The sequence below is a fragment of the Coloeus monedula genome (assembly GCF_965178545.1).
Source record: "Coloeus monedula genome assembly, chromosome: 13".
Classification (NCBI taxonomy): Eukaryota; Metazoa; Chordata; class Aves; order Passeriformes; family Corvidae; genus Coloeus; species Coloeus monedula.
Genome location: NC_138793.1, coordinates 13,770,703 through 13,797,305, shown reverse-complemented (window position 1 = coordinate 13,797,305; position 26,603 = coordinate 13,770,703). Strand labels below are relative to the sequence as shown.

The following is a 26,603-nucleotide window of genomic DNA, read 5'->3' as shown; positions in this document are numbered from 1 at the left end:
CATTGGATGTCATCGTAAAATACCTGTCTTGGTAAATAATGTGGCAGCTACAGATGTACAGAATCTACACACCTATGCACACTCAGTCATCTTCCCTCCATCTCAGCTGATTCAGTGGTAATAGAACTGGCATCCTGTTACTGAACACACACACACACAAGATCTTTGCTTTACTGATCCACAGGCATCTCAAACTTACCTGAAGTCAGTCTAGGATGCATTTGGGAGTTTATGCTATAAGCAGGAACTAGACGGAGAATTCAGTTCAGAAAAAGGCTGGAAATTAACTCTTGTCAGTAAGTTGGGTTGTGTAGGGTTCTCTAAGCCAAAATCCCTTACTCTTGTCATTTAAGTGATTCTTTTCTCTTCGAATGCTTGCAGCAGGCTATTGATACCCTTATCAGCCACAATTCAACACTCTAAGGCTGCCCCTTCTCATGGTCCTGCCAATGGTTTCCTGAGTGACTGCAAACAACACACACAAAAAAAATGTTTCCAACAGCTCTTCTGGGCTCAGAGCCCCCAAGCAACTTCGGGTGTGGCCTTACACCATTCCTCCTCCTCCTCTGTGAGTTCCTCCAGCATCCCAGCACCTCAGCCCTTTGTTCCAAGGACCAGCCACGTTGTTTTCACACGTTCTGCCTTGCTTAGCAGGCATTCATTAAAACCTCAACGTCTAGTTGTTGGTCTTCTGTTGTATCTCCAAGGTAACTCCATTCATATGTTGTCAGCCCCTGACAGTTCACTTTTACCAGCCTGACAGGCTCTCTAACATCCATCCTTTACTGTCTTACACAGAGGAAAATATAAGCCTTTCCATGCTGTAGTATAAAGTAGGTAGGCAAACTGGGCCAAACAAAGAAATCGCTCACAGTCCATGGGAAAGTTTGTTTTTTCGATTCACTTGGGCACTTCAGCACTTACAGCCAGGATCCACTGGGCATTAAGCCTGTTCTCCCAAACCTCTGTATATCTGCTTATCTATCTACACCCCCCCCCCCATTTGCTGATCCAGATCTTGAAAACTTCCTAAATGATTTCCAGTGCACTAGTAAACTCCACGATATCCTGCAACCAGGAGTTTTATGGGGAAAATGATACTTCACAAAAATATCTATTTCTTTTTCAGCTTCAGACTCAGAAGTTTTGAATTCCTGTCCTTCCGTGCTTTCAAGGCAGCTTGGAGTAAACAAACCAAATACTGAAAATTTGGTTGAAGAAAAAGTGACTTCCATCCTGCCACACAAAAGAAACACCTGGTTGTTAAGGACTTTAAAGATATTTTAATAGTGGCCTGTGCAACTCTGAGCACAAAAGGCAGAGTTGTTTGAAGTCAGTGGAAAGTCTCATCTAAGCTCAGATTTGTGTGGATGCACTGCAATTTCCCTGCGCATGGGAGTGTGGTAATAGGAGTCTTTCACTACATTCTTCCATGGTCAAATCATCAAAAGCAATTTTGCAATAGTGAAGAGTCAATATAATTTATAGCAAAAAGGAGTAGCTTGATGTCAGTTTATGTTTCCCCAAATCCTGTTTTCATTGGGCAATTATCGTTTCAGTGGAAAAGGTTCCAAACATCTTCAGTTTTCTGGAGAAGTGCCAAGCTGTTGTATAATGATAGGGTAATTTTAAACCTATAATTTAGAAAGGCCATTTCTGTCTGAATCCATTCTTCAAAAAAAGCCAGCCTTGGAGAGTTACACTTTAGTTTTCAAAGCACAATACCTGTTTTATTTTCAAAAAATAGATGGCCACAGAAGAAGCATCCAGCAGAATCACAAAAGCAGGTGCTGCCTGAGCCATGCCTGCCAATGCCAGCAAGATGCAAACAGGAGAGCACAGGGAAGGGAGCAGCAGAACCATCACTATTCTGCACTTTCCTGTCAGCCCCTAGAAGAACTGCTCTGACAAACAGCAAGAACAACAGATCTAACAAAGGGCTGAAATCAGAGTTCATCCTCTGACCAGCCATGGTCAATTTTAAAATGGTATGGATGGAAGTAAATACAAAATTTTGGTAGAGTATTTGATGGGGTTTAGGCAAGTATAGTACAGCTAACTTGTCCTGGGAAAATCAGATATCCTTAATTGTAGTGTAATTTAGAAAAAACACAGTCAAATGTTACAACATTAGCCTCATCTAGTCTTCCACTCCTGGTGCTAAACTTCCCTTGCAGATGTCTCTACAGGTTTTAGCAGAAAATGAACAGGATCTGGCAACTAGGAGGTTTAAATGATGGATTAGTCCAAGGACATCACCCAGATCATGTGTGCTGATACCTCGGCTACAAATCACTTAAAACATCCTGAGCAATGCTTAAGGAAGAAATCCTTCCAGCTCTGCAGGGACAGTCCTGTGTGCCTGAGGGACATTTTGCAGGAAGAGAAATGTCATTCTTGGTCATTACTGCATTTTGGTAGCAACCTACATAAGTGCCATATTTATAATGATCCCATAAAAGGAGGTCAACCTCAAATGCACAGTCCTGCTCTTCAAGCTGAGAGCTTCACATGCAGCTGAGGTTAAAATTCCAACTAGCCATGGTGAAGCTAAAGCAGATACTGCTAAATAAACTAATTATTCTCTGCAGAACACAAATAGCCATGGCGGTTTTTCAATTCCCTGATAAAAGCATCTGAGGAACAGGGTACATTTTTTAGAACCCTCAAGTTTCTTACAAAGGCACAGAGGTCAAACACCAAATCTGGGGTTGCCTGTGGGATGCCTGTTCCCATTCAGGATGGGACCAGTGGATCTAGCTGAGACCACAGACCTGGCTGAATCTCTCCTCACTAGGTTACCTGACCTGGGAGCAAACCATACAATTAATACAATGCACTGGAAACCACAACTGCCAGGAGAATTCTCTTCTGGAGCACAGTTCATTTAAGTGTGTTTTTAGCAGAAATAAGCTCAGAAATCCCTTTAAAAGCCAAGGGATCAATGCACACAGTTAAACAAATGTCCAAGCACAGTCCCAAGATGTGACCTTTGGTTCGTTCTCCTGCCTGGCTTGCATTCAGTTATAATAAAACTGTGTTCAGATTCTGGTTGATTTTAAATCCCAGTAAGATCCATAAAACTAACTGGAAAAAAAACATTGTAAAAAATACCAAACTAACAAGTAGCCTGCTTACAGGGAAAGTTCCCTCTGCAGTGGAGCCTTGGACAGGATTTGGAAACACCATTCTGGGAACACTGAGTCTCCAGATGTGGTTTTCTACCAGCTGTAAACAATTTCCACCTCTAAACCTTGTCTAATGTACATTAACCTGCTTGTTTATACTTCATATCCTGGTCAAATACACCAGTCTAAGAGCTGGGTTCCTGATGCTGAGACCACCAGGCCCTCAAGATACCCTGCTCAAATATATACACACTGTCATTTAAAGCCACGTCCCTGTTTCATTGATACATTCTCCTTTTACCCACTTCCAGGGCTATGTACGATCCATATAATAGCAGGGACTGTTCTATTAACCAGCCCAGCAAGAGACGTATCTATCCCAACCTAGTTATATAAAAAATGGTGCTTGTGGGATAGCCTGGGCTGAGGCAGGAATGTCACGCAGTTCAGCTAACATCCTATACTGGAAACTTTCTGCAATTTTTTCCATAATATTTTTAAACAGATAAAACACAGTGTGTCACTAATTACCTAATGCCCTGTTGGCATGACAAGCATTGCAAACAAAGACAAGCAAAACTGGAGTCTTCGGGTAAATTCTCACTGAATCCAAGAAGATTTAGGACACAAGACAGCAGAAAATAAAAAACAGAAAGGGAGCTGAGGGGAATCATCTCATAAAAAGCCTAAGAGGACAATGAAAACTTACCTAGACAGAACTCTGCAATCTTTTAGCTCTCTGCAAATGCCACAATTGACGCCTCACAGCACTTCATGCACTCAGAATGACAACAGCCCCAACTCCACTCTCCTTTATGTGTGGAGCAGCAAGATTTGTTTAATGCGAGCTAAGTGCTTTTTACCAGGCTAAAACCACCAGGCAAACAGAGGGAACAGGTTAGACTGTAACCAAAATGAATACCAAGCAGCACAGTGTGTGTTTGGGTAGAAATGTCGCAGTGCGCTCCTCCCTCCACCTGACACAAACAAATAAGGCCAGGGAAGAGCACTGCCACCCATGCTCAACCAAAGGCTTAGTGCTCATCAGCACCTTCTGTGTCACCAGCAACAGCGCAGAGGCGTCTCGTGGCAGCCTTTGAACTCAGAATTTAAGCACGTTTTTTCATCTGGCTTCAAAGGTATATTGAGTATACATCTCATCCCAAGATGGAGGTTTTAGGATTAGGTCTACAGGAGGAACATGCACAGGACCCTACAATGAAAGGTGCCTCTCGCAGATCGTATCAGGAGTGCACACTGGCAAGTGGTAGCATGAGAGGCTCCCAGAGTTCCCAGAGAGGCAGGAAGATGAGCAGGCACTAGCTCAACTGTCATCAGTGAGAGCGACACAAGCATCACCATCTTCTGAAGCACGTACAAACACACAGAGCCGCAGCAGACACACATCTCTAACACAGAAAGGGAATGGCAGAAGACAATAATGCCTCCAGGAAGGATTTCCTAGCATAAGTTGCCTGGCTATGACCACCAGCCTATAGCAGCAGCTGCCAGTTTGATGGTGCACACACTGTACCTTACAAACCAAGAAGCCCAGCCATCTCAGTCTGCCCAAACTGAGACTTTATACACCAGACACCCATCTCCCCTCTAACCTTGCTCCCAACTTGTTCCACATTTTGGCTGATCAGCTTAGTCTCTCTGACTCTACACAAGCTTTACACGGTGCTGTGCAGTCCCTTGGCAGAGGGCTTAGAGCCTGTACATTATCCAGGCCTACTTCCACCAAAGGGAGCTCATACACCACTTTGCAGACTGGCACATGCAGGCCTTGTAACATCCCAGGAGCTGCTACTAGCAGGAGCCTTGCTGGAGACCCACAAACATGAGCTCTGAAGCACCACAGAGCTACACCCCACTGCACTGTTAAGTGACCACAGCTTCAAGTAGCCCCAGAGTCTCAGTAGTTTGTGTGAAAGCCAGAACATGAACTATGGAGGCTGTTGGCTGCAAGATCACCCTCTTTGTCACTGTAACTGAGTCAGGTCCAGCACCAGGAACCTGGCAGCTGCTGCTCAGGAAGTCTGCTCTGTACTGTCCATTACCTCTGCTCAGCTCAGATCCCCACCCAGGGCTTCCAACTACATCACCAAGCCACACTAAAAATAGCCAGCTCACAAAACCAGCTCTCGGCTCTAGCCACTCCACCCTCAAAGTACAGAGACTAACTATACTGCCTGCTGCAAACAAAGGAGAATTCACTCCTCCATCTATTTATAAGCTGCTTATTCACAGCTTGCAAGCACAGATTCTTTTCTGATGAGGAGCTTGGGGGAAGAGATGATGCTTTTTTTGGTTCCATGTTGCACAGAGTCAAGCACTCAACATGATCATTCCTTCACCATCTGAGGTTTTTCTCCTTTCAGCTCTCACCTCTAGCCTTGGGACTATCTCGCCCATCACCATGCAGAGCATGACACAATCCCACTCCCATGCCACAGTGAGAACACAGGTTCGTCGTGGAGCCAGGCAGGTGCACTCTGGTTAAACTAATACAAACCATCTCTACATTAATATAAAATGGTTATACCTTCTTTACTCTACTTGTGACTCATAACATCTGCAGGACGAAAGGCATTCACTGGGTACTTTGGCTAGGCACGTGTTCCCAGCTCTTGGCTATGCTGGAGAGCAGCAATAATGACAACAACAGTGAAAAACACCTGGCTAAAGACCAGGTTAAAAGGATCCTGGCCTTGCTGCCCAGCCCCACATCACAGCCTCACTTCAGCAAGAGCTCCCACTGCTGCTGTCTGGCTTCTGGCAGCTTCTCTGACACTTCCATCGTAAACTTTAAGTTTTTGACATCCACTACAGAAGCAGCAATACCTTAGTCCACCTTTCACAGCTGGCTCAGTGAGTTGCCTGCAAGCTACAGGTTAGTTGATCACTACACTAGACAACCAGTAGCCAAAGCTACACCTTCTAACCAACTCTATGTACCTTATTAACAAGACTGTGGTTATTAAAAATTCCTGTTTGAAAGTGCAAAAAGAAGTATTAACAGCATTGAAGTGATGGAGGTGTCTGCCATTTGGCCACACTTACCAAGAGGAACTTCAGCTAGGCTAACAGCTCTGCATTTCAATCTCCAGAAAGACTGGGCCAGCAAAACCTCTAAGGGTTCAGCTAACAGACTTGGAGAAGCACTGAACGTTCAGCACAGTGGACGGTGCGAAGGCGAATGTGCTGGCTTTAAATCCACCAACAGTGAGCAAGTGGCAATGCCACCTCCAGCAGTCCCCCTGCACCTCTGGGTGGCCAGCCCTACTATTACACCACTTAAAGAGGCGCCACAAAGATACTGGCTCATCAGTGCCACACCCACACCAACTCCAGGCCAAATTCAGCCTGGTCTTGCTGGAGGTGGGAGATCTCAGAGACCAGCTGAGCACTCCACAGCCCCTAAGCCAACTCCCTGCAATGAGCTGCCTGCAGGATGTGTATTCTGGTAACTGAGCTCCTTCTTCCTAAGCTAGGAAAAGGCAGAGTTCCAGACAGACTGCTTGGAGAAGTCAGTCTTTCCTTTTGTGGATGAGCAGCTGGATGGGCAAGGCTATCTTTTACAGTGGTACTTGGTGGAGAAAGGAGTATGAGGACTCCTGGTCAGCTCACAATGTGAGCAGAGTTACTGGTCAAAGCCACTGCTGTGGTACTACAGCATGTCAGGATGGGACCATCCAGGAAAGACTCCCGGAGGCTGTTAAATCATCTGTTAGAGAAACTAATGGATGGAGCCCAACACATCCCTCCTGCATGCCCACATCTTTGATGGGATGAGTTCAACTTCTGCAGGAAAGAACCTGTGGCACTGTCTTAGCAAAGCCTCACAAACCCCAGGTCAGACCTGAGCAGCAATGAGATCCCACTGCTCTGTGCCACAAAACACTCCAAAGGGCATCTCTGCTCTCCAGGAGGGCAGAGCGAGCAGAGAAGGTTCCACAACCAATCCCATGGGAAGAGTTTCATTACTAAAGCAAATCTTGCTTGCTGTTTGCTCTTGAAAGGTATTTGGCAGATAACATCTGATTGCCTGAGCACATGCCTGCTTCCTTGTCCGTTTTAACTTACTATCTCCAACCTGTGGTCAGGCATTTTCAGAAGGGTTCATCCATATCTATTTTTACCAGCTCCTGGTGTTCTTTTTCCACGTGAAACCACAAACTAGCAAGAAAGACATCTGTGAGAGCTACAAAAAGGTATTGCCTGAAAAAAAGGCAAGTCAATCCCTTGCTTGGTTAATCCCAAGGTGAAGGTGCAGATGGGCTTGTCATCTTTATTTAAAAAAAAAAAAAAAAAAAAAATCACAATTTTACCTTTAGTTCTCCACTTATAGTTGGCATATTGTAATTAAGTCGAGCCAAAAGTCCAGAAAACTGCTCTAAAAATTGTCTTCTCTATTTATATGTAATTCCTGCACATTTGGACAGTCACCTGTTCACAACTGGCCTCAACTTATGACTAAGAAGTCCTGGCAGTCATGACTCCGTTTTATCAGACTTTTGCACCACAATGGACAATAAAAAACTTCAACAACTGGACACGTGACAGACAAAAGAGCCAAAAAGGTGGCTTAGAAGAGTTAAAGCCATTTGACTTGCTTTCGTAAATAATTTATTTCAAGTATTGGGAGAATGGGTGTGGAATTAGGCTGTTAAGCATTAGATCAAGATTTTACAATTCAAAGTTCAGAGCAGCAGTACCACAAGCCCTGCTGAGTGCACATACAAAGCCAGTCCTGTTCCCTTTTCACACATCACCAGTTAGAAATAGAATATTGGACCTACATACATCAATAGCCACTCCATGCTAGCTTAGCTGGCCAGTTGCAATATTTTGTCCATACCCTGCTTTGACCGCATCCGTTAAAGAAGCCTTTGAAAATCATCATCTTTACAGTATTAAGCAGAGCTCAGAACCTTTAATATCTGCACATCAGATAGGAAAGAAGGAGTAAGTGCAAAGCCATGGAGGACCCAAAACCAATAGTGCCTTATACAGCGTTCTCTAGCCAAGTGATAGAGCCTTCTTCCCCATTTGAAGGGATCCTGGAACAAAGAAGAGTGGACTTCTTTAGTCCTCTGCCCTCAGTTAGATGAAAATTAAAATACTGGATGGAATTTAGTTTCTGCAACTACTCCACAGCCTAGAAGAGAATAACTTTCTCCTGCTACATTCATTTATGCTCCTTAAGTTGGAGAGAGCCACATATATTTGAGCCATGGCATACAGTCTCCTTTCACACTGGCAGGCAATGAATATAACCTGAACTAAGCAGAGAACAGCCTCGGCATGCACTCAAGCACTGCACAATCAAACAATTTGGTGTGTATCCCCCACCCCTGCCCTTGCTAAAGTAACCAAAGCAGTAAATTATCCTTAGGGGCTCTGTCAGATCAGGTTTCAAAGTTGATCATTTCCCTGCACAAAAACACAGGCTTAGCTCAAAACCAAACCAAAACATAAAACTCATGCACATTCTCCCCATTCTCCTAGGACTCTGAAGTTGCTGTGTGTTGCTTAAAATAAATAATAATAATAAAAAACCCTAAATAAAGCACAAAACCCCACATTATTTTGCTTCTCATGTCGCATGAGAATGAAAAGACTATACTGTGCTAACTCAATCCAAAATTGCATCAAGATTACTTCACCAGTTCAGCAAGAGAACTGTGTCTGCATAGCCTGCCAGAGCTCCTGACAGGAGTCACAGCAAGCAAGAAACAGGAACAGTTACATAGCCTGCCCCCATGCTCCCCTCTCTGCACCAAAATGTCAGTCCTCTTCTTCCAGTGACAGGTAGCAACTTGCACTGTCATCCATTGCTGAATTTTAAAAGAGAAACATGCTTTTCACAGTGTTGAGATACTCCATAACTACTTTGTTATCTTCTCTTCATTCCCTCCCTTCAAACCTCCCAGCTTGTGATGGCAACAGGGAGTTTAACCAGAGCAAGGCTGTGGATGCACAGAGCTATTCCACATCACCCTGCCACCCCCTGCGCCCTCATCTGCACCCACATGCCAGCGGTTATCTCACACTGGGCTGGAAGCTCTTGGGTGCAAAGGCTGCCTTTCTACCTTGTTGTTTGCACAGCACATAGCACAGAGGCCTTCTCATGCTGACAGGCTTCAGGTGTTTTAACAGCACAAACACGAGTTGTGCAATGCCCTGGAGATATCAAACAGCTGGGCTCTCTCAGTCCCCGCTTCTCATACCAACCCCACAAATGGGCAGCAAGTATTTGTTTGTGCAAACTGTACCAATGTGTGAGGAGATCAGAGCCTGCTGCAGCCAGCAAGCATTCCTCCCAGCTAAGGTCCTTGGAAATCCCCTTGCATAAGGAGTGCCTTGGGAAATCACACAGAGATAATGGCCTGCACCTAAACATTCATCACTGGTAGCATCAATTAAGGCTGGTGTTTTAATAATATCTACCCAAAATATCCAGCTCTCTCTCCACTAAAGAAGGTAAGTCTGATTTGGCTTGAAAAAGGAAGCTGAACAATCTAAGTGAATCCACCTGGACTAGTTTTTGGACTGGGGAGGAAGCAATCCGGTTAAGAGTAAAATTCATTACATTTTTCACCTTTGCTGTTTTCAACATAATTCTTTGCTACACAAAGCTGTTCTCACGCCTGCACCAACGATGGAGCACCTCAGGGAGACTCCTAGCACCTGCCTTTTGCTCATGTCCATCTCCTCTTCTCCCACTCTGGGGGCTCACCTGTAGTCCTGGGTAAGGGTGACACAAGACTCCTCCTTCCCCAGTCTGGCCAGGAGCGCTCCACCCTCCTGCTGCACCTTAACCAAACTTGCGTCTTCAAGAACATTCTTCATCAACTGCCTTGAATTCCTCAGCAGCACAGCTGCATCCTGGAGGGATCACAAGAGTGAGTTGAATTGTTACTGCAACCTACAGGCAAAAACCAGCACCTAAAACAAAACACACCCAAACCACATCTCACCTGGGCCCACTCTAGGAAAAGGGGAGGTTGGTTCCCACGGCTGTCTCTCTCCAGCCTGACAAGTCTAAAGTGATAAACAGTGCTCCTTATGCTCCTGGCACCTTCCCCACGAGGCTAAAATTGTGCCCCAATTCCCATCATTGTTGTTCCATTCATTTGCTGGGCATAGAAGAAATAAACTTTCCAGCCTCACTTCCCACTCACACCTAACTCCTAGAGTTCTGAGAGCCTGGATCTGCATGGCTCCAAGCTGTGGGACAAGATGCACATGAAGGGTTTGTGGATACACAGGTGTGTGCAGGAAGGCCACTACCATATCCTCCATCATTTACTATTGGAACCCTCAGTGCAGAGCTGGCAGCAGTTCCCTACCGTGTTAGGGGTACAGCAACTTCTCAAGAGGAGAAATAGAAAGTTTGTGACCACATAGGCTTGGTCTTTGTCCCTTCCCCTTCTTGCCCACTTCCAAACTTGTGTTCTGGAGACAGCAAAGTTGGAACCACAGCACAGAACTAAGCTGTTACCTAGTATTATTCCAGGCCATTCAAGCCAACCTGATGCGGCACAGCCCAAGGCAGCTGCTCTGTACCTGGCACACCAAAGTTTGTACCAGCTACAGAGCTCTGGAGCTGCTGAGAATGCACCCCAATGCTGGAGCAAGCACCCATCAGCAACAAGCCCAGCTGGAAAGATCTCCTGGGTGACACTGAGGAATCAGACAATCAGCTTCCAGAGCCACTGAAGCCTCTATCATTTCATCTGGATTAGTTTCTACTAGTACTGGGAATATTCTGCTACTACAGCTTGCAAATTCAAAGCTACAGCTTTTCTGCAGCTATCCAGCCTCATGTTCTCTTCTGTCTCAGGTCCACCTCTGATCTGAGGAACATGCTTACCTCAGCCTTTTCCGGTAATTTTCCAGATTCCACTTTATTAATAGCTCCCTGAAGGAAGGCACAAACACCCTGGCATCCTTGTAGCAAGTATTCCAGCTTCTACAAGAATAAAGGACCAAGGCAGAGATTATTGTCTCGCAGCTGACAGGAAAGGTCTTCTGAGCTTGCAGAAGCTTAGGAGTACAAAAATCAAGAGAGGATCAAACACATTAATCCAAGGGTTCAATTATATCATTCAGTGAAACTGTATCAGCAAAGAGAGGCCGATCAGAGGCTTCAGATGCATCACACTAGACCAAGGCCTCCATGCAGACCTTAGAAACCTGCATACTCATGGCTCGGATGGGTCATGCTTTACAAAAAAACACCCAGTCCACTTATGTCTCACATTCTTCCATTAGCATTTCTTGTAACTTTCCATGAAGATGAATCACACTGCATGAATTTCAGAGAAACAAAACATAAAACAAATACTTGGAATTTTTCTACTTTAAATAATTTCTCTTCATGTTAAAAGTAGTGTAAATTAAAGATTAGGAAACTGGAAAGCTTCCAAAATTAAGCACCACCTATGGATAAATCTGAAATCCTTCCTCTCTTCAGGGTGGGTGGAAGCAGGGAAAAAACCAAACAAACAAAGCCCAAACATTTCATAAGGGTTCATGAGGCACTGTGTTTTAGAGAAGTCAGTAATATAAAGCCTGAATACTGTCAGATGCCACTGAAAACAAGAGAAGGGAGAAACAGCTATTCCAAAATAACCATGCCCAAAACAAAACAAAAAAGCAGCTGTTTGAATCTTTACTGAATTGAACTCCCTCTTCCCTGGAGTGCTGGAACAACGCCAGCAGTGACAGATTAGCAGGCAGGATGCAGGTGAGATCACTGAGACAGGAAATAAATGCTGTTTGCCACATAGCTCCAGAGCTAAAGGAGCTGAGCACATGGGTCATTACCCCACACAGTATAAACAGGCATTCCATACAGTATGATTCTCATATTAACTCCCTTTGGCAATGTTTTACATGCTTAGAAAAGAAGTAGCCTGATATTATGGTTCTTCCTTCAAGAACTGCCCTTCTGCACACACAGAGCACCTCAGCTCTCAAGGTATTCTCCACTCTGTCCATAAAACTAATCCATAACCTCTTGCAAAGTTTCTCTGCTCCCTCACTGCCAAATAGATTTCAACTTCTCAAAGTCAATCCTAGGCACCAAGATGAAGCTTCTGTACCTCTACTGCATGAGCACAGGCTCCTACAAGTACTTTTAGATGGAAGTTTAAGAGAAATGGTTCTAAAGTAAGTTGGAAAAAGTAAGTTAACATCTAGCACATGCCAAGCCTATCTCCTGAAGCCTGCCACCAGCACCACAGTGGTGTTATCAGTGACATCTTAATCTGCTTCAAGTGCTGCACTGTGTCACAGAGCACTCTGGGAATCGAGGTTGGAGCCTAAAGACCACTGGATCCTCTGGAAGCTGAGGTGACAATTCTGTCAACCACCAGGGTGAACAAATTCAACGTGAAGGCAGCCAGCTTGTGTGCAGATTTACAGAGATTTAATCCTGTCTAGTCTCAGTGTGCCAAATAACTCAATGGAGCTTTTAAAGATTCAACAAGCATCTGGTCCGCAGCACTCAGGTTCCCTCCACAGCACAAGCACACACGGAGCTGGGTACTGGTACCATGGATGCTACCCTCTGCAGGCTTCTGGCAGTCTGCACGTACCCTGCTGCTTGAAGTAAAAGTTATTCCTAGAAGAAGAATTCTGAACTGATTATCAGGAACTTCCACGCCTTGCTCTTGCAAGGACTGCAGATTTTATTAACAAAATAATAGCTTGATCTGGGGAACTTGCTCCAAAACCAAAAAGATTTAACTCTTGTTACTTCACTCAAGTTCTTCATTGTTAGTCCAGTGGTAACATGATACTAACACCTTCTCCTGACATTAGTTTCAGATGTCTGTCCTTAATCCTCGGAGTATAACTCAAGAGCCACTGCACACCACGACAAAACCGGATTCCATTTCAGATTTGACCATATTTTGAAGGCACGAAAAAATTAATGCAGTTCAAGCAGATGAGTAAAAAACTAAAATTTTAGTTCCTGCAGTCATGCCAATAGGCCACAGTGTGTACCCATCTTATGAAGACAGTATTAGCATTTTTTTTGATAACAGAGATTCATTTGCATTCACAGCTTTGCAGGAACATTGTCTTTTAATGCTTGTAGGTTCAGCTGTTGACAGGTTCCTCTTGTTCCCATCTGTTACCATGCCATTGCTTCTCTCAGACACCAAAGCACACGAGACATCCTACTCACCCTGCGGAAGCTTAGCCAGTCCTGGTGGCAGTATGGGAAGGTCCCATCCAGCTCTACAGGCAGCTGTGAGCTGTCTATGTGCTTATGGAGGGATTTCATGGAGGTGAGAAGTTCAAACTGCACAGGAATAGAAAGGAAAAGAAAAAAGCACACTTCTGTTAGGGTGTGAGTACTGGAGGAGGAGGGGAAGGTTAACAAAAGGTAGAATCCATCATTTCTTTATCTATCTTGCACAGAAGCACAGCATGCAATGTGTACCTGCATTATCACTACAATATGAAGGGGAAAAAAAACCCAATTCAATCTTAGACCAGCTTGTTGAACAGCTCAGTGGGCGAACCCTGAAGGAATGCAGGCCACAACATGCTGTTTCACCAGGCAGAACATCTGTGATGGGAATCTGGCAGCAGCCTGCCTTCTCCAGAGCCAGTACCTCCCGGTGTAAGCATAGCAACTCCCTCGTATGTTCCCACAGTTGTGCTGCGATTTGCATCTGTTTGGAGAATCTGGGAGGTTAAATCCAGCCCCCAGCCTCCCCATCTCACTTCCTGGAAAAAGAGTCTAACAGAGCAGCCTCTGCCCTGCCCTCAACTCTCCACTCATCAAAGCAGCTATTTGCTCCAAGAGTTTCTTGGATCTTGACACAGGTAACTTGCCTTCTGCAAGTCTGTAGGACCTCAGAGCATATCTACACTCACCAGAGCAACAAGTGCTCCTGCAGGTACATGGAAGCCAGCCCAGACACAAACTCAGGTGCAGACATTTAACTCCCACACACACAATACAAAGTTTCCACCTCCTTACAAAATTGTGATGATGCTTCCAATTCCTCCCGTATGCCCTTGTCTTTACTAGCCTTTCCTGTGTTCCCTCCTACACTCTTTGTGTTTGTTCAATGTGTTTAATGTCTTCTGTAGCTCTCCCTGCATGCATATGCCTGCAGCCCCCATTCTGACTCTGAACTCTTCCACATGGGGGCAATAAGGAAATGGACTAATAGCATTTGTTATTCTTTAGCCTTTTGGGACACCACACGACACACACAGCAAACCTGATGCCTATCACATCTTCATCCACAGGAGCCAAAAAGGAGGTCCAGGCCTACTCTGTAGCCTACAGAGTTTTAGCAGGCACAGAATTTCAGTCCGCTCTTGTAGCTTTCAACAGTCTTGGAGCAGAGGGAGAGGACTAACATGAAATCTGATCCTCTTCACTCACCACAGAGTGGCTCGGAGCCCACATTTCTTATACAGCCATAGAATACCAAGACAGTTTTACTTCTAGTGGGGGAGTTCAGTGATGTTGTGGTAACTTTCCCTCCTGTTAGTCTTTCCAGACATTTTGGCTACAAAGGGAACCTCACACAAATGCCAATTTCATCTTCTTCTTGCAGAAGTCTCTCAGCCACTGGCAGCAGCAGGTACGAAGAGAGGAAACAGGAGAGATGCAAAAGCCAGGAAAGCAACAAGCACCTTCAAAGGTGGAGTTCAGGATTTAGCCTAATGTGATCTCTTCCTGACCACACATTTATTGTTAACAGGAGAACATGAAAAGCATCCCTAGCAAATTGTGCAGGGCTCCTCCATACACTTATCCATGCTCCCAACAAACCCTGTGTCTTGAGTCCCCAGCAGATTGATATAAATGTGGTGCAAATGTCACTGATGGATGGGGCAATAAACAGAGCATGACAGGGATCTGTTCAGCTCACATAAACACTACAACCCAGTAAATACCACACCCATAAGAGACCATGACCACAAAACACAGAGGACATCTACAGAGATTTCATGTGTGAATAAACATACATCAATGACAGGGAATCTGCTTCTGGAGAATTAAGTAAGAGATAGCAAGAGTGGCCCAGCAAACCCCAGATACATGGTTTCATTACCTGTCCTCCTGGTGGCTTCTCCATCCGAAAAGTCAGATCTCTTTCAACCAGAAGCAGTACTCCATGAATACAGTGAGGATTCATGTCCTACAACAGAACAGAGCACAAATCCATTACTGATCTGCCTTGGATACTACAGAGAATGTACTACCCCAGGTTCATACACAAGATTGCAATTCATCCTTCAAAGGCATCTACAAAGCCTAGAAGGCAGGCACCAGAAATTAAGGAAGGCCAGTCTACAGGGTACCAAGGTGATGTCTTTAAGGTAGTTTGCTTCAGGTCAACTAGTCCCGTAATATTTAAGAATGCAGTGGAAAAGGTGAGGTGTTGGCTGTACTAAAAAAGCTCTGCCTTCTGCACAGGGAAGTGAGTCAAGGGGAAAAAAAAACAGAAGCAAAAGAAACCCAAAACCAAAACCCATGTTCTGTGTCCAAGTTTTTTCCTGATAACTTTCCTGGTTACTTCACCTAAACGAAAGGAAGTGGCTTTCCCCCCTCCACCCCCGCCCAGTGCCAAAAACTTTGTCTTGTCTCCACTTACTGCCAATTTACAATCAAGTACTTGCATCCTGTTTCTACTGTTAAACTGACAAATTCCAAATACAAGGGATGTCTGGCAGCTGTAGTTCAAACTCAGTGATCCAGAAGCAGCTCTCCAATTATAGAAGCATTCTACAGGGAAGTGAGAAACAGGCAGAGAGAGCAACAGTAGGAAGAGGGAAACATGGCAGAAAGATTCAGACCATGGAGACAGGGCTTACTACATATGATGCCCAGACCAGGAAAGCAAGAAGAGCCATTTAAGCTGTTGTGCCTCATAGTTAAACAAGAGCCATCCCATTTCAATGTCTCCTACACAGTCTTTGTCTCTGCAAAGATCTCAGGAATTGTCAAGCAACAAATCCTTTCTGGTGTCACTCAAGCTGCAAGGAACCTGCCACACAGCAGGCCACAACAGCAAAGGAAACCTGTTTAAATAAACAGCTCCAGCAGTGTGTAGGGTTAAATATCTGCCAGGAGCAGCAGAGCCAGAGTATAGAGGCAAGTGGACTGATGCCTTAGGTTTTAACTTTCATATTTCTTAAATCCTGTACAGCCTAGTATGTAACTCTGAAATTTCATATGGCCTGTTAGCAACTGTTCTCTCATGCTGGTTAGACATAACATTCACCAGAGACTGAATGACCTAACCTGACACCGGGCCCAGTTCAGCAATTATGAAACAATGCCAACACAAGGAGCCCAAATTCTGCAAGTGAAAGCAGCAGCAGAGGTTCCAGAACAGATGAAAAAGACCTTTCCCTCACCCAGTCCTAAACCACGATCCTTTTCAACAGGCAGCAAAAAAATCCCAACTGAAACACCTTCCAAAACCATGAGAGGTTTCTAAATTGTCTCAAATTTCTCCAAAGTGAATTATTCACGCTTTCTCTGTTATTTGAACACTGATCAGAAGGCCAAAAAGGATTTATTGCATAATTAGGCTGCAAAAGATAAATACTGAAGAGAGGATGGGGAGATAACACAGCTGTATCACCAGCTCTGAATTTATCTGCTAGAAAGTACTGAAGGATGAAGACTGGACACAGCTTCAAGACTGATGATGGTACTAAACTAATTTTTTTCTTACACAATCCCTCTTCTACTCCAATAGTCACGAGATGTGCAATCTGAGTGAGGGATAAAGTAGTGATAGTGTAACAAGAGGTTACCACAACGGCCAAAACACTCATTTGTTTGTTTGTTACTACTGAAAATAGAAACTGAAAAACTATTCACAAATAAAGCTGTCAAGGGAGAAGTTCAGGGTATTCCAACTCAAGAAGAAATTGTATTTCCAAAGAAATCAAGTACTTTTCAACATATTTTTTTAATTTAATAGCTGAAGTCAGTCTCATCTAGCACTGATGGAGCAATCCAAAGACTTAAACAGTTTACCAGGAGCATCTCAGGAGATAAGCAGAGCTGGAAACAGCAGGATGCTAATTGAGGAAGGTTTCCTGCAGCTTTATGCACAATCTCTTACCACCTTTGCTAACAAAACCAACTATATGGAAGCAAAGAAACAAGAGTTCCACACATCTAAGTGAACTCCTCACCTCCCAAAATAGGTACAGCGTGGACAGCACAGAATAGAGGGGCATCAATAGGAGTTCAGAAAGCATCAAGGTAAATATAAATCTTTTTATTATTCTTCTTTTTAAAGAGAATTAGATACTTTCTTCAGTGTTTCTCAGACTGAAGTTCAAGTTTTCTGGCTTCCTGCCCCAAATGGAAACCCATGGCCAGACTTAACAACACTGGCACAGCCTGAAGCACAGGCTGCCAGGAATGTTTGCGCAGGTTTGTGTTTGACACCTCAGTCAGTCTCAAAGTGACCACCCTAATGGAGTAGCAGGAGTTCCCTGGTCTTTAGCATGAGACCAAGGTCCTCTGTACTTCTGCACTAAGTGACAATGCAAGTACACCTCTTGAACAGAGAGGTTTGCACAGAACTTCTCTGCTTTCAAATGCTAAACTGACTCTTTCCAATTCAACACACAAACACAGCCTATTACAGGATTAAGCCTTTGCACTCATATGGAAAATTCGAAAGAATCTCACTCTATTAAGACTCAGGCAGAGGGAAATCCCACAGATACCTGCTCACTGAAGGCCAGTGCACACATTCCATTGTCCATGCCCTGCCTGCTCACTGAGCAAGGGATCAGCCTAGCACTGAGGAGCAAAGTTCCTCTTAAGAGGCCCCCCAGCACACGGCTTACTGGTGACAACCTGTAACCAAACATTACAGCATTACCCCTGCAAAAATCCTTGCTCCAAAGCATCATTATGCAGTTTCCCACAGGAACAAGCATGATCTATTCCTGCAACATGCACACACTGTGCACTTCCCTTCACCTCTGCACAGAGCTGCCAGAGTTCCTCCTGCTTCTTCCTGAGTTAGCTCTGCAGCAGCTTTTTATTCTGCCCCGCTCCCTCTGCTCCGGCTGCTGTCTGGGACAGGAAGATTTTCCAGCCACGCAATATTCTAAAAAGAAGGGGGAAAAAAATTCTTGCAGAATGCAATTGCCCCTACCCTGAAGGCAGAGAGGACAAGCTCCCACCAGTTTACCAGGTTGTTCTGGACAGAGCAACTGACAAACTCCTAGTGCTGCAGGGAAAACTAATCTGCAAGCACCCAAAGTTGTCTACTACCATTTAATTCCAATCATGCATTCATTCTGGAAAGATGGAGAAAGTGGAAAAAGGATTTCCTCAGGCTGATGGATCTTGATCCAGGAACCTTTGCTCCCCAAGAGTCTCTCTAGGCTTAACAGATCCAAGCAGGAAGGGACTCTGCATTAGGGCATCCCATCTGTGCTTCCCCTCTGTGAAGCAGTGCTTCCCACTGCTGGGTTAAGAGCAAAACAGCCATTCAGAATTGAACAAGCAATACGGGACCTCAACATTTAACAGATTCCAGCACATTATCATAGTAGGCTTCACAGAAATTATGTAAATAACATCCTGGATAAGGAAAGTGCAGGACAGCAGAGAAATGAGCTCTAGAGATAAGAGACACTGAGATGTGTAAGGGATTTCAGAAAGGACCCCAAGGAGGTGATCTGCTCTGTAACCTTAAGAGGCATAACACACAGTCTGTGCCTCAGTGCAGTCACTGGCCAGGCAAACCCTGCTGCACTCTGAAACACTTAGCTTGCCTCACTGCAGTTACACTCAGTTTTCTGTATTACTCTATCCTTGCTCCAGAGCAGAGGAGAACATTGCCATAGGATCATGGAGTAAATGCTGAGGATCTCCAAATGCTCAGAGGAGCCAGGGATTAGTCAGTCCTGTGCCCTAACTAGGTGATGAGCTACCCAAACAGGTCTCCTTTACAGAGTCTTCAGAAGAGTCAGTGTAAGGATCAAAGAAACATAAGCAGAGTAATCAGCCTCTGTCAGTCACTGTTACCTGGAGCACACACTCAGATCCAGCAAACTGTCTTGCAGCACATTAAACTCTGTTAAATAACTGTAGCACCACCCTGATAACGAGGTGCTCAGAGCCAAACAGCCATCACAGCACAGCAAAAAGCTTCCCCACTCCCTCAGTTTAGAGGGGAAACTTAAGGTTAAATGGCATTATTACCATGCTTGTATGAGAACAGAGAGAGCCAGAACATGTTGCTGATTTCCAAATCAGGCCACTAAGACTGCCATGCAACTTACATGGACAGTGAAATGCTCTAAAGCTTTAGCAAGCCCACTGCCACGTGGGCACAGCATGAAAGAGAATGTATTTGCTTGTTACCTCTGCAGAACTGAGCAGGGCACCAGATTACTCCTTCACCACAGAGAATAAGCATGCTGATAGAGCTCACAGCTCCACCCAGCCCAGGAAGCAGGAGAACAGACCTCTGAGTCAGACTCAACTCTCAGATGTGGCACCGAAGCATATAAACCACAGACATCAGCTTCATTAAAACATCGCCCTGTTCCAGTTTGCAGAGTTTGAATCCTAAGAGACCTAAGCTCTGATTTAAAAGGAACACCTGCTTAAACAAGATTAGTCATCGCTACAACCCAGCATCTCCCTGGCAGCAGCAGCAGATAGTTCCTATCTGGGGGGGGGGGCAGGGGGGGCAACACAACCCACTGGCTTCCCAAGTGACTGATATGAAAGCCTTTGACCTGAAGCAATACAGAGTTACAGCACGTCCGATTCTAATCATTCACCGACAGCCACATTAACAGCTGCACGTGCTTTTCCACCTGGCATGGTAAGTAGTGTCCTTCCCTACCCATGGCAGCAGGCAGAGACCTCTCTTCCTCCCTTCCCTGGCAGGCAAAAATCCCTGCACATTTCACACAGTCCCTCAGTGCAGGGGACAACATCTCCAAGCAGGATAATTCATGACAGCATTGAGACTTGGGTATGGGCTGTTCTCAGCATTGAGATGAAAGCAAATTTGGAAGGGTGGGGAGGGGTGTTCTCCCCTAACTCAGACTTGCTTAGGTCTTTTGCTTTGTCTGCAGTCTGGCAAGTCCAGGTCATCCTCCTAAAGCAGGGTTGGGTGCGTATCTCCACCTCCCAAAGACAACTGAAAGCCAGGTGGCAGATGGACACATAAGCAGCAGATGGAGATGTAACATCCAACCACGACAGCAAGCCAGCCAGTGCTCCTCTGCCCAAGCTCGAGGCTCACCTGCAATGTGCTGAATGCCTTGAAGAGAGCAGGAACGGGTAAACAGCGACGAGCGTCCACAAGAACAGTGAGACCCAAAGCCTGACATTCTGGTCTGCAAGGACAAAGATAAAAAGGTCACCAATTGTAACCAATGAAAATTAACAAGACTATGGAAACAACCTGTAGTCATGGCAGGGTGAAAAAGCCAGTACATTATGGCTTTGTAATAACAGGAACAAACTGGCCACCTTCTCCTAAACAAGATAAATACACAGAAACCACCAACCAATTGCTCAGTTTTTACCTTTGCCGTATGATTCTGTGACTTCTACCCAATTTCCCATTTTTCCTATTCCTAGAATATGTGTCACTGATGGCAAAGGTGCTGATGCCCACTGGATAATCCACACAGGAAAACCAGTCCTTCCTAATTGTGTTCAGGGACAAGCTTGGTTTCAGCCTCACTGCTTCAGAAGAGCAGCCAGTCTGGAGTAGACCCAATGCCTATCTCACCCAGAATCAGATTTGAAGGGAGAAGCATATGAAGCAAAGCACAAATTGCAGAAACTTTCTCACGAGTTAAACCTGCTCCCCTTATAAATAGTTTAAAGGCTTCAAAAAAAAAAAAAAAAAATCAGTATCAGAGAGTTAGCTTTACCTCTTCTTATTTAATCACCTAAAAGTGATGAGCTGAGGAAGAAGAGCCTGTCATAGTGAGAGGAAGAACAGCTGCAGCAAACTCCAGCCTGCAGACTCCAAAACCAATTTTCAGCCAGTCATCAAGACAGACTCTCAACCCTTGCAGATCCTCCCTCCCTCTCAGCATGGAGGCCTGGCCCTAAAATATCATGTCACAACACTATCACAGAGCTGCTGCATGACTGCCCCATGATAGCTCCCAAATCCCATTTTCTGAACTAATGAAGGATAGCAAGAATGGCTTAGATTCATGGCAACACATGAAAACATTCAGAACACACCAAATTCTATCACACCATGCGGGCAAGGCATATACAGAACAGGTAAAGTGCTTGCTCAACACAAGCTTGTTCACCCTAGCAGAAGACTGCCACCTGTGTAATTTCAGGACTGTCTGGACCAAGTTCCTAGGCCAAGAAAGTCAACCTCTTTCCATTCCTGCCTCAATTCCCACCTCCCTGAAAGGCAGAGTAGACAGGGCAGCAGCTGTCTGCCCTGTCAGCCCAAGAGCATCACAAACCTTGGGATGCTATGCAAGTACAGAAGAAGGCGTACAAGCTCAGTGGTATTGCAGTGGGGGTTTAACCAGGCTCTGTTCCTTGTCGTTATTATGGCCACTGCACGTCCTGATTTGTCTCTTGTACCTGTAAAAAGAGAGCAGGGGTGGAAATGACACAAGTAATTCAACAGAGCCTGGTTCCAGGTGTGTATGCCTCATATTCTCCCACTAAGACCCCACCACCTTCCTGGAAATCCTCCACAGAGCTCAATATGTATGATTCTGTGTATGCCGCAGATGGTAGGAGGCTATAAACACATTTCCAAAGTACCCAAATGCTGCCCCGGAGTGAAGCAGATGAGCTCAGCTTGTCTTTCTCTCATGGTAGTGTTAAATTTGGACTGCTGTCCTTTACCCAAACACACATTCTTCATAAATATGGCTGAAGTTGTCTAATAACACAATCTTGAGAAAAGCAAGCATCTCATAAACTCAAGATACAGAATTCTCACCTTCACATTGCTGTCAGATGAGAGAACACAGACAGGTCTGCAGAACATGCACCATGTAACGAGACTGGGCACATGCTGCAGGCTGAGCCGAGAACAGAACCAGGCATCTTCTTGAAGCAAAGCCCTGGAGCAGGAGCCCAGAGCTCCTCCTCAGAGGCTGCAGAGAGGACAGCCCAGGAGCACACTCCTGCCTGCCTACAGCTCTGACAAGGGCAGAGTCAGTGCCAGGCTTTCATTACGTGCAGAGCTTGCTCAGTGCCCAGGGAATAGATAGAGCACAGTATGGGCAACCCAGTTGAGTTGCGATACACTGAAGAAGGAGAAATCCCTCTGCTTCAGTTAGCCAGGACGGACAATGCTTCTCTGCCACCCGTTTTCCAAAAGCCCAAAGTCACAGCTTACCACAGGAGGAAAAGGACCTAACAGTGCCCCATGTGGAATTATGTCCAGCCTCTTCTCCAGATGCAAAAGCAGGATAAAGAACAGGTGGACACACCACATTGGAAAGCCAGAACTGCCTCTGAGACTCCAAATCAGGCAGTGCCTGCAGTGAGCCTGCTCAAGCAACTGGGAAGGTGAGTGATTTGGAGAACAGGAGGTACAACACTGCTCTTGTGTGAAAAGTATTTCACAAGAACAGGAGCCATATCCTGTCATACAAACTGTATAAGGAAGGATGGAGGGGGGTGTGTGTGTCAGAAATCCCAAGCACAAGACAAAACCAGAGGCCTAGAGAAAGCTGTTTCTTCCTCTCCTGAACTCCTGCTACCACAGGAGATACTGTCCTGGACTACCTCTCTCCCCCATCCCAGGGACAAGCATGTGAGCTGACAGGTAAAACAGACACAGATGGACAGCCCCAAGCATGGAAATCTGCCCCAGTGTGATCTCAATCTGTCACTAGGACATGACTCGAGTAAGTGCCACAGACACAGATGGACACCATTTTGAAGCAGGGCTTTCTCCCTCCCAGGGACCAAAACTATGCACAGGCTTTCTCTTGCTAATAAAAATCTTTCATCATCAGTGTGATTCAGGATGACTTTTATTACTCCTGAAATACTGTAGCCTGGATGCTGCATAATCAAAAAGCTGGAAAGAAATTAAAAAAAGCTTGTTAATGTAATTTGTTTCATAAGCTAAGGGGACCATCACAAAATAAAATAGCAAAGCCCTCAATTACTGGAAAAATGGCTCAATAACCACACTCAGTAAAAGCTTTTTAACTCTGAAGCAACATCTTCTGTCCATCAGGCAGGATGGGTATCACCAGAATTTGATTAAACCTTGAACTTCCATATAGTAGTCCTGGAATTGCCTGACCAGGTCAAAAAAAGCAACTACAGCCACCAGGGCTAGGTCTTCAACAGCGGCATAACCTAGATCATTCAGGAGCAGAACCCAAAACTGAAACTATCCTGGCAGTTTCGTCTACCAGCTACCAGTTCATTAATTAGCTTTTATTTACCATTCATTACAAAAGTTATTCTTTCTAATGCAATTACTGTGTCATTACCACTGACTAACATAAAGCATTTAACTGAGTGGTCAGTACATTCCCTCCTCAGGTGTGAGGATTGCCCACTGAAACCCCAAAGGGGCAGAGAGGTCAATTAAATCTGATACTGCTTTTACAGGAAACACAATTCCTTCCCTAGAGAAAAACTTCCTTGGAAGCAGTACCAAACCAAATCCTTGCTTCTTCTGGCATTAGAAGGGCACATCCCTTCATCACATACTCAAATGCTTTTGCCTCATTTAACAGCGGTACATTATGATAAGAATCTGTGACAAGGGGAGTGTTAGGTAACATGGTCAGGCTCCTGCAACAGCATGGACTGTGAGCTTCTCTGAAAGACCCTCTCTAATCCTGTAATTTTTTGGGCTGTTATATACAGCATAAAAATGTCCAACCTGATCAGCAGACCAGATGATTAAAAATCCTCCTTCGGAATTTATTGTAACAATTCATCTCCTAATGCAAAGTTACACATATAAATGTACCACAACTCTGTCCTGCCCTTGGTTTTCCATTTCACCTTCTTCCAGAAACTGGGAAAGTTTAACTCCCTTCTTCCTTCCTGGCACAGTGGTGATTGCACCTCTTTCTCAATCATCCTGTGAGATAAACAACCTTCCAGTCTCTTGCCATTAGACACCCAGTTTGGTTACAAGAAAGGGCTGTCACCCTTCTCTGTACCACCTCCAATATTTACCATTTCCTTTTATACCACAGCCCAAACTATTTGAGAGGCATCACCAACAGAGGCAAAAATCAGTCTCTTAATCTGTATAGTCGTCTCCTCCCCTTTACACATGTGAGGTCAAAATGGGTCTTGCAGACCCAGCACCACCTGGGAGATGCCTGTGCTGCCTTTCTGCTCTTCTTCCCAACTCCACCACACTGCACAGGTCTGCCTGACCTCTTCTCTGAGCTTGGGCCCTCTGCCCAATTTTCAACTCATACGTGGTTCCTGAGCTGATCAAATGCAGCTCCTCCTGCCCCACACCAAAAAACCTTCTCGCTGGCTTGGGAAGGACAAGCCCACAGGGGGTCCTTACACAGAGCTGCCAAATGCTGTTTCTCACTAGACAGGTAGATCTTACTTCCTCTGCTTTACTTCATGTTTGGTTAAACACAAAGACGTCTTGTGCGGGCCCTGTACACTAAGCAATGCTGGCTGCTTGGTCCAACAGCCTCAGCTTTGTTCACTCCTCTGCCAATATTTGCCCCATGCAGAAATTTTATCTGCAGCTATTTGATACTCATTGCTCTATCAGATGCAAACACTGAATAACATTTGACCTACAACCTGATTTTGGCAGAATAATTCTGGGAAGTCCTCCCTTGATAGCTAGTTTTGTCATCTGCTGTTTGGCTACAATATCGTTCATCCTACACATTGCTCATCTGCTTCACTGGGATATTCCTTTCAACTCTCTGTGTCATGAAATCAAATGTTTTCTAAAAATCTATTATATCTAGGTAGCTACATTTAATCAACCAAACTTCTAATTACCAAGAATAAAACTGGTTTTCAAGAGTCCTGGCAAAGAGCATCTTCTACATTCCTATCCTTTAATTATCTACCAAGTGAATCAAGTTCCTATTCCTCTGACCAGGTCTGATGTCAGGCCCACCAGCCCATCATTAGCTGCACCCTCACTCTTTTCTTTTTGAACTCCTGGTATGAGCCCACAGATTTGGCATTTCTGACTCATACACGCTTGGTTAACATTTTGAGACTCCTGAGAGCAAATTAACATTACTCTAATGGCAGGGAAGTTCTACTTCCTGTCCTGCCCTTTCGGAAACTTCAGAGGATTCAAGAAGTGTAACTTCTGAAGAGGTTTGGGGTGAAAGAAATAGAATTGGAACCAGTCTCCAGTGCTGCAAAAGGAGGCTCATCTCCCTTGCCCTCCTACAAACCACATTTCCAAGACACATTCTGGCTCAGCTACTCACCAGGCAGGTAGGCAACTCCACTCCTGAGCAGTTCTGGATTCACATCCTTGACTATGGTAGGTGCAAACTGACCACCCCAGGCAGTTCCAGAAGTTGGGGATGTTGGGGGAGTAACAAGTGGTGAAGTTTCCTCCAGGGCACTGATTTTACTCACTGGTTTCAACACACCTGTGCCAGTTGCCTCTTTTCTCATCTCTGTCTCTTCTAACACGATCTCTGTAAGACAAGCAACAAACAGAAGCTCAAGCAAAGTTCCACCCAAAAGGTCCCAGGTAAGCACCAGACTGGGGAGGGACCCAGCACTCTGCAGCTCCTCCAGCCCTCATGCCAGCAGCATGCACACTCCAAAACTGGTTGTAGCATTAATACTACTGTAATTCTAAAAAAAGAAACCAATTTATTGTGAAGTTTGCAAAGTACAAAAGCTCGATTCAGATCAGGATTACTGTAGTCAAAGCCTTTTTAAAGGTAACACTTCAAGCAGTACATGTCTGCTCACAGCCTGGAAGTCTGGCATAGTGCAAGTCCCTGGCTGAGCTCCAACAATCTGAGCATGCTGAAGTGATAAACCAGCTTCTGACAGGGAGGGCTACTCCATCGGAGCAGAATTACTCCCCCAACACCACTTTCAGATTAGTTCCTGAAAACATGAAGTCAACTGGAGGCTGACAAATCAGCTGGAAATTAGCCAAAGAGACCTTGTTCTCCTTGTCCAGACTTTTTTAATTAACACAATGTGAAAGTCAAAAACCCATTTCAAAGCACTGAAGGACAGGATGATTACACCAACCAGCTCCTGCTCAAAAATTGCACAAAATGCTTCCTTTGTCTGACACTTCAGCTCTAAAGTACAAGTTATCAGAATCAGTTAATTCTAAAATTAAGTATCTTGGCTATTACGTGGAAACTAAGACTAGTTCTATCAAGATTCAATTTTCATGCAAGATTATCTGGAAAGAAAAAAAAAAGTTATCTATCCACTGTGTAAGAAGTATTATTCCCCATTTCCCAATATCATAAGAA

At 44.8% G+C, this 26,603-nt stretch overlaps 1 protein-coding gene across 4 annotated transcripts in view; it reads right to left on the bottom strand.

Annotated features, from left to right (window-relative positions):
* The window catches only part of PLEKHG4 (pleckstrin homology and RhoGEF domain containing G4), an 86,335-nt gene that overhangs the window by 33,019 nt on the left and 26,713 nt on the right, over window positions 1–26,603 (bottom strand). For all 4 annotated transcript variants that reach the window (XM_082289926.1, XM_082289927.1, XM_082289924.1 and 1 more), the window contains exons 4-10: window positions 25,581–25,796; window positions 21,624–21,747; window positions 20,423–20,516; window positions 15,230–15,316; window positions 13,336–13,452; window positions 11,011–11,109; window positions 9,874–10,022 (exon numbers count right to left, since the gene is read on the bottom strand). In XM_082289926.1, the coding sequence (XP_082146052.1) occupies window positions 9,874–10,022; window positions 11,011–11,109; window positions 13,336–13,452; window positions 15,230–15,316; window positions 20,423–20,516; window positions 21,624–21,747; window positions 25,581–25,796 (886 nt within the window). The remainder of the gene's footprint in view (window positions 1–9,873; window positions 10,023–11,010; window positions 11,110–13,335; window positions 13,453–15,229; window positions 15,317–20,422; window positions 20,517–21,623; window positions 21,748–25,580; window positions 25,797–26,603) is intronic.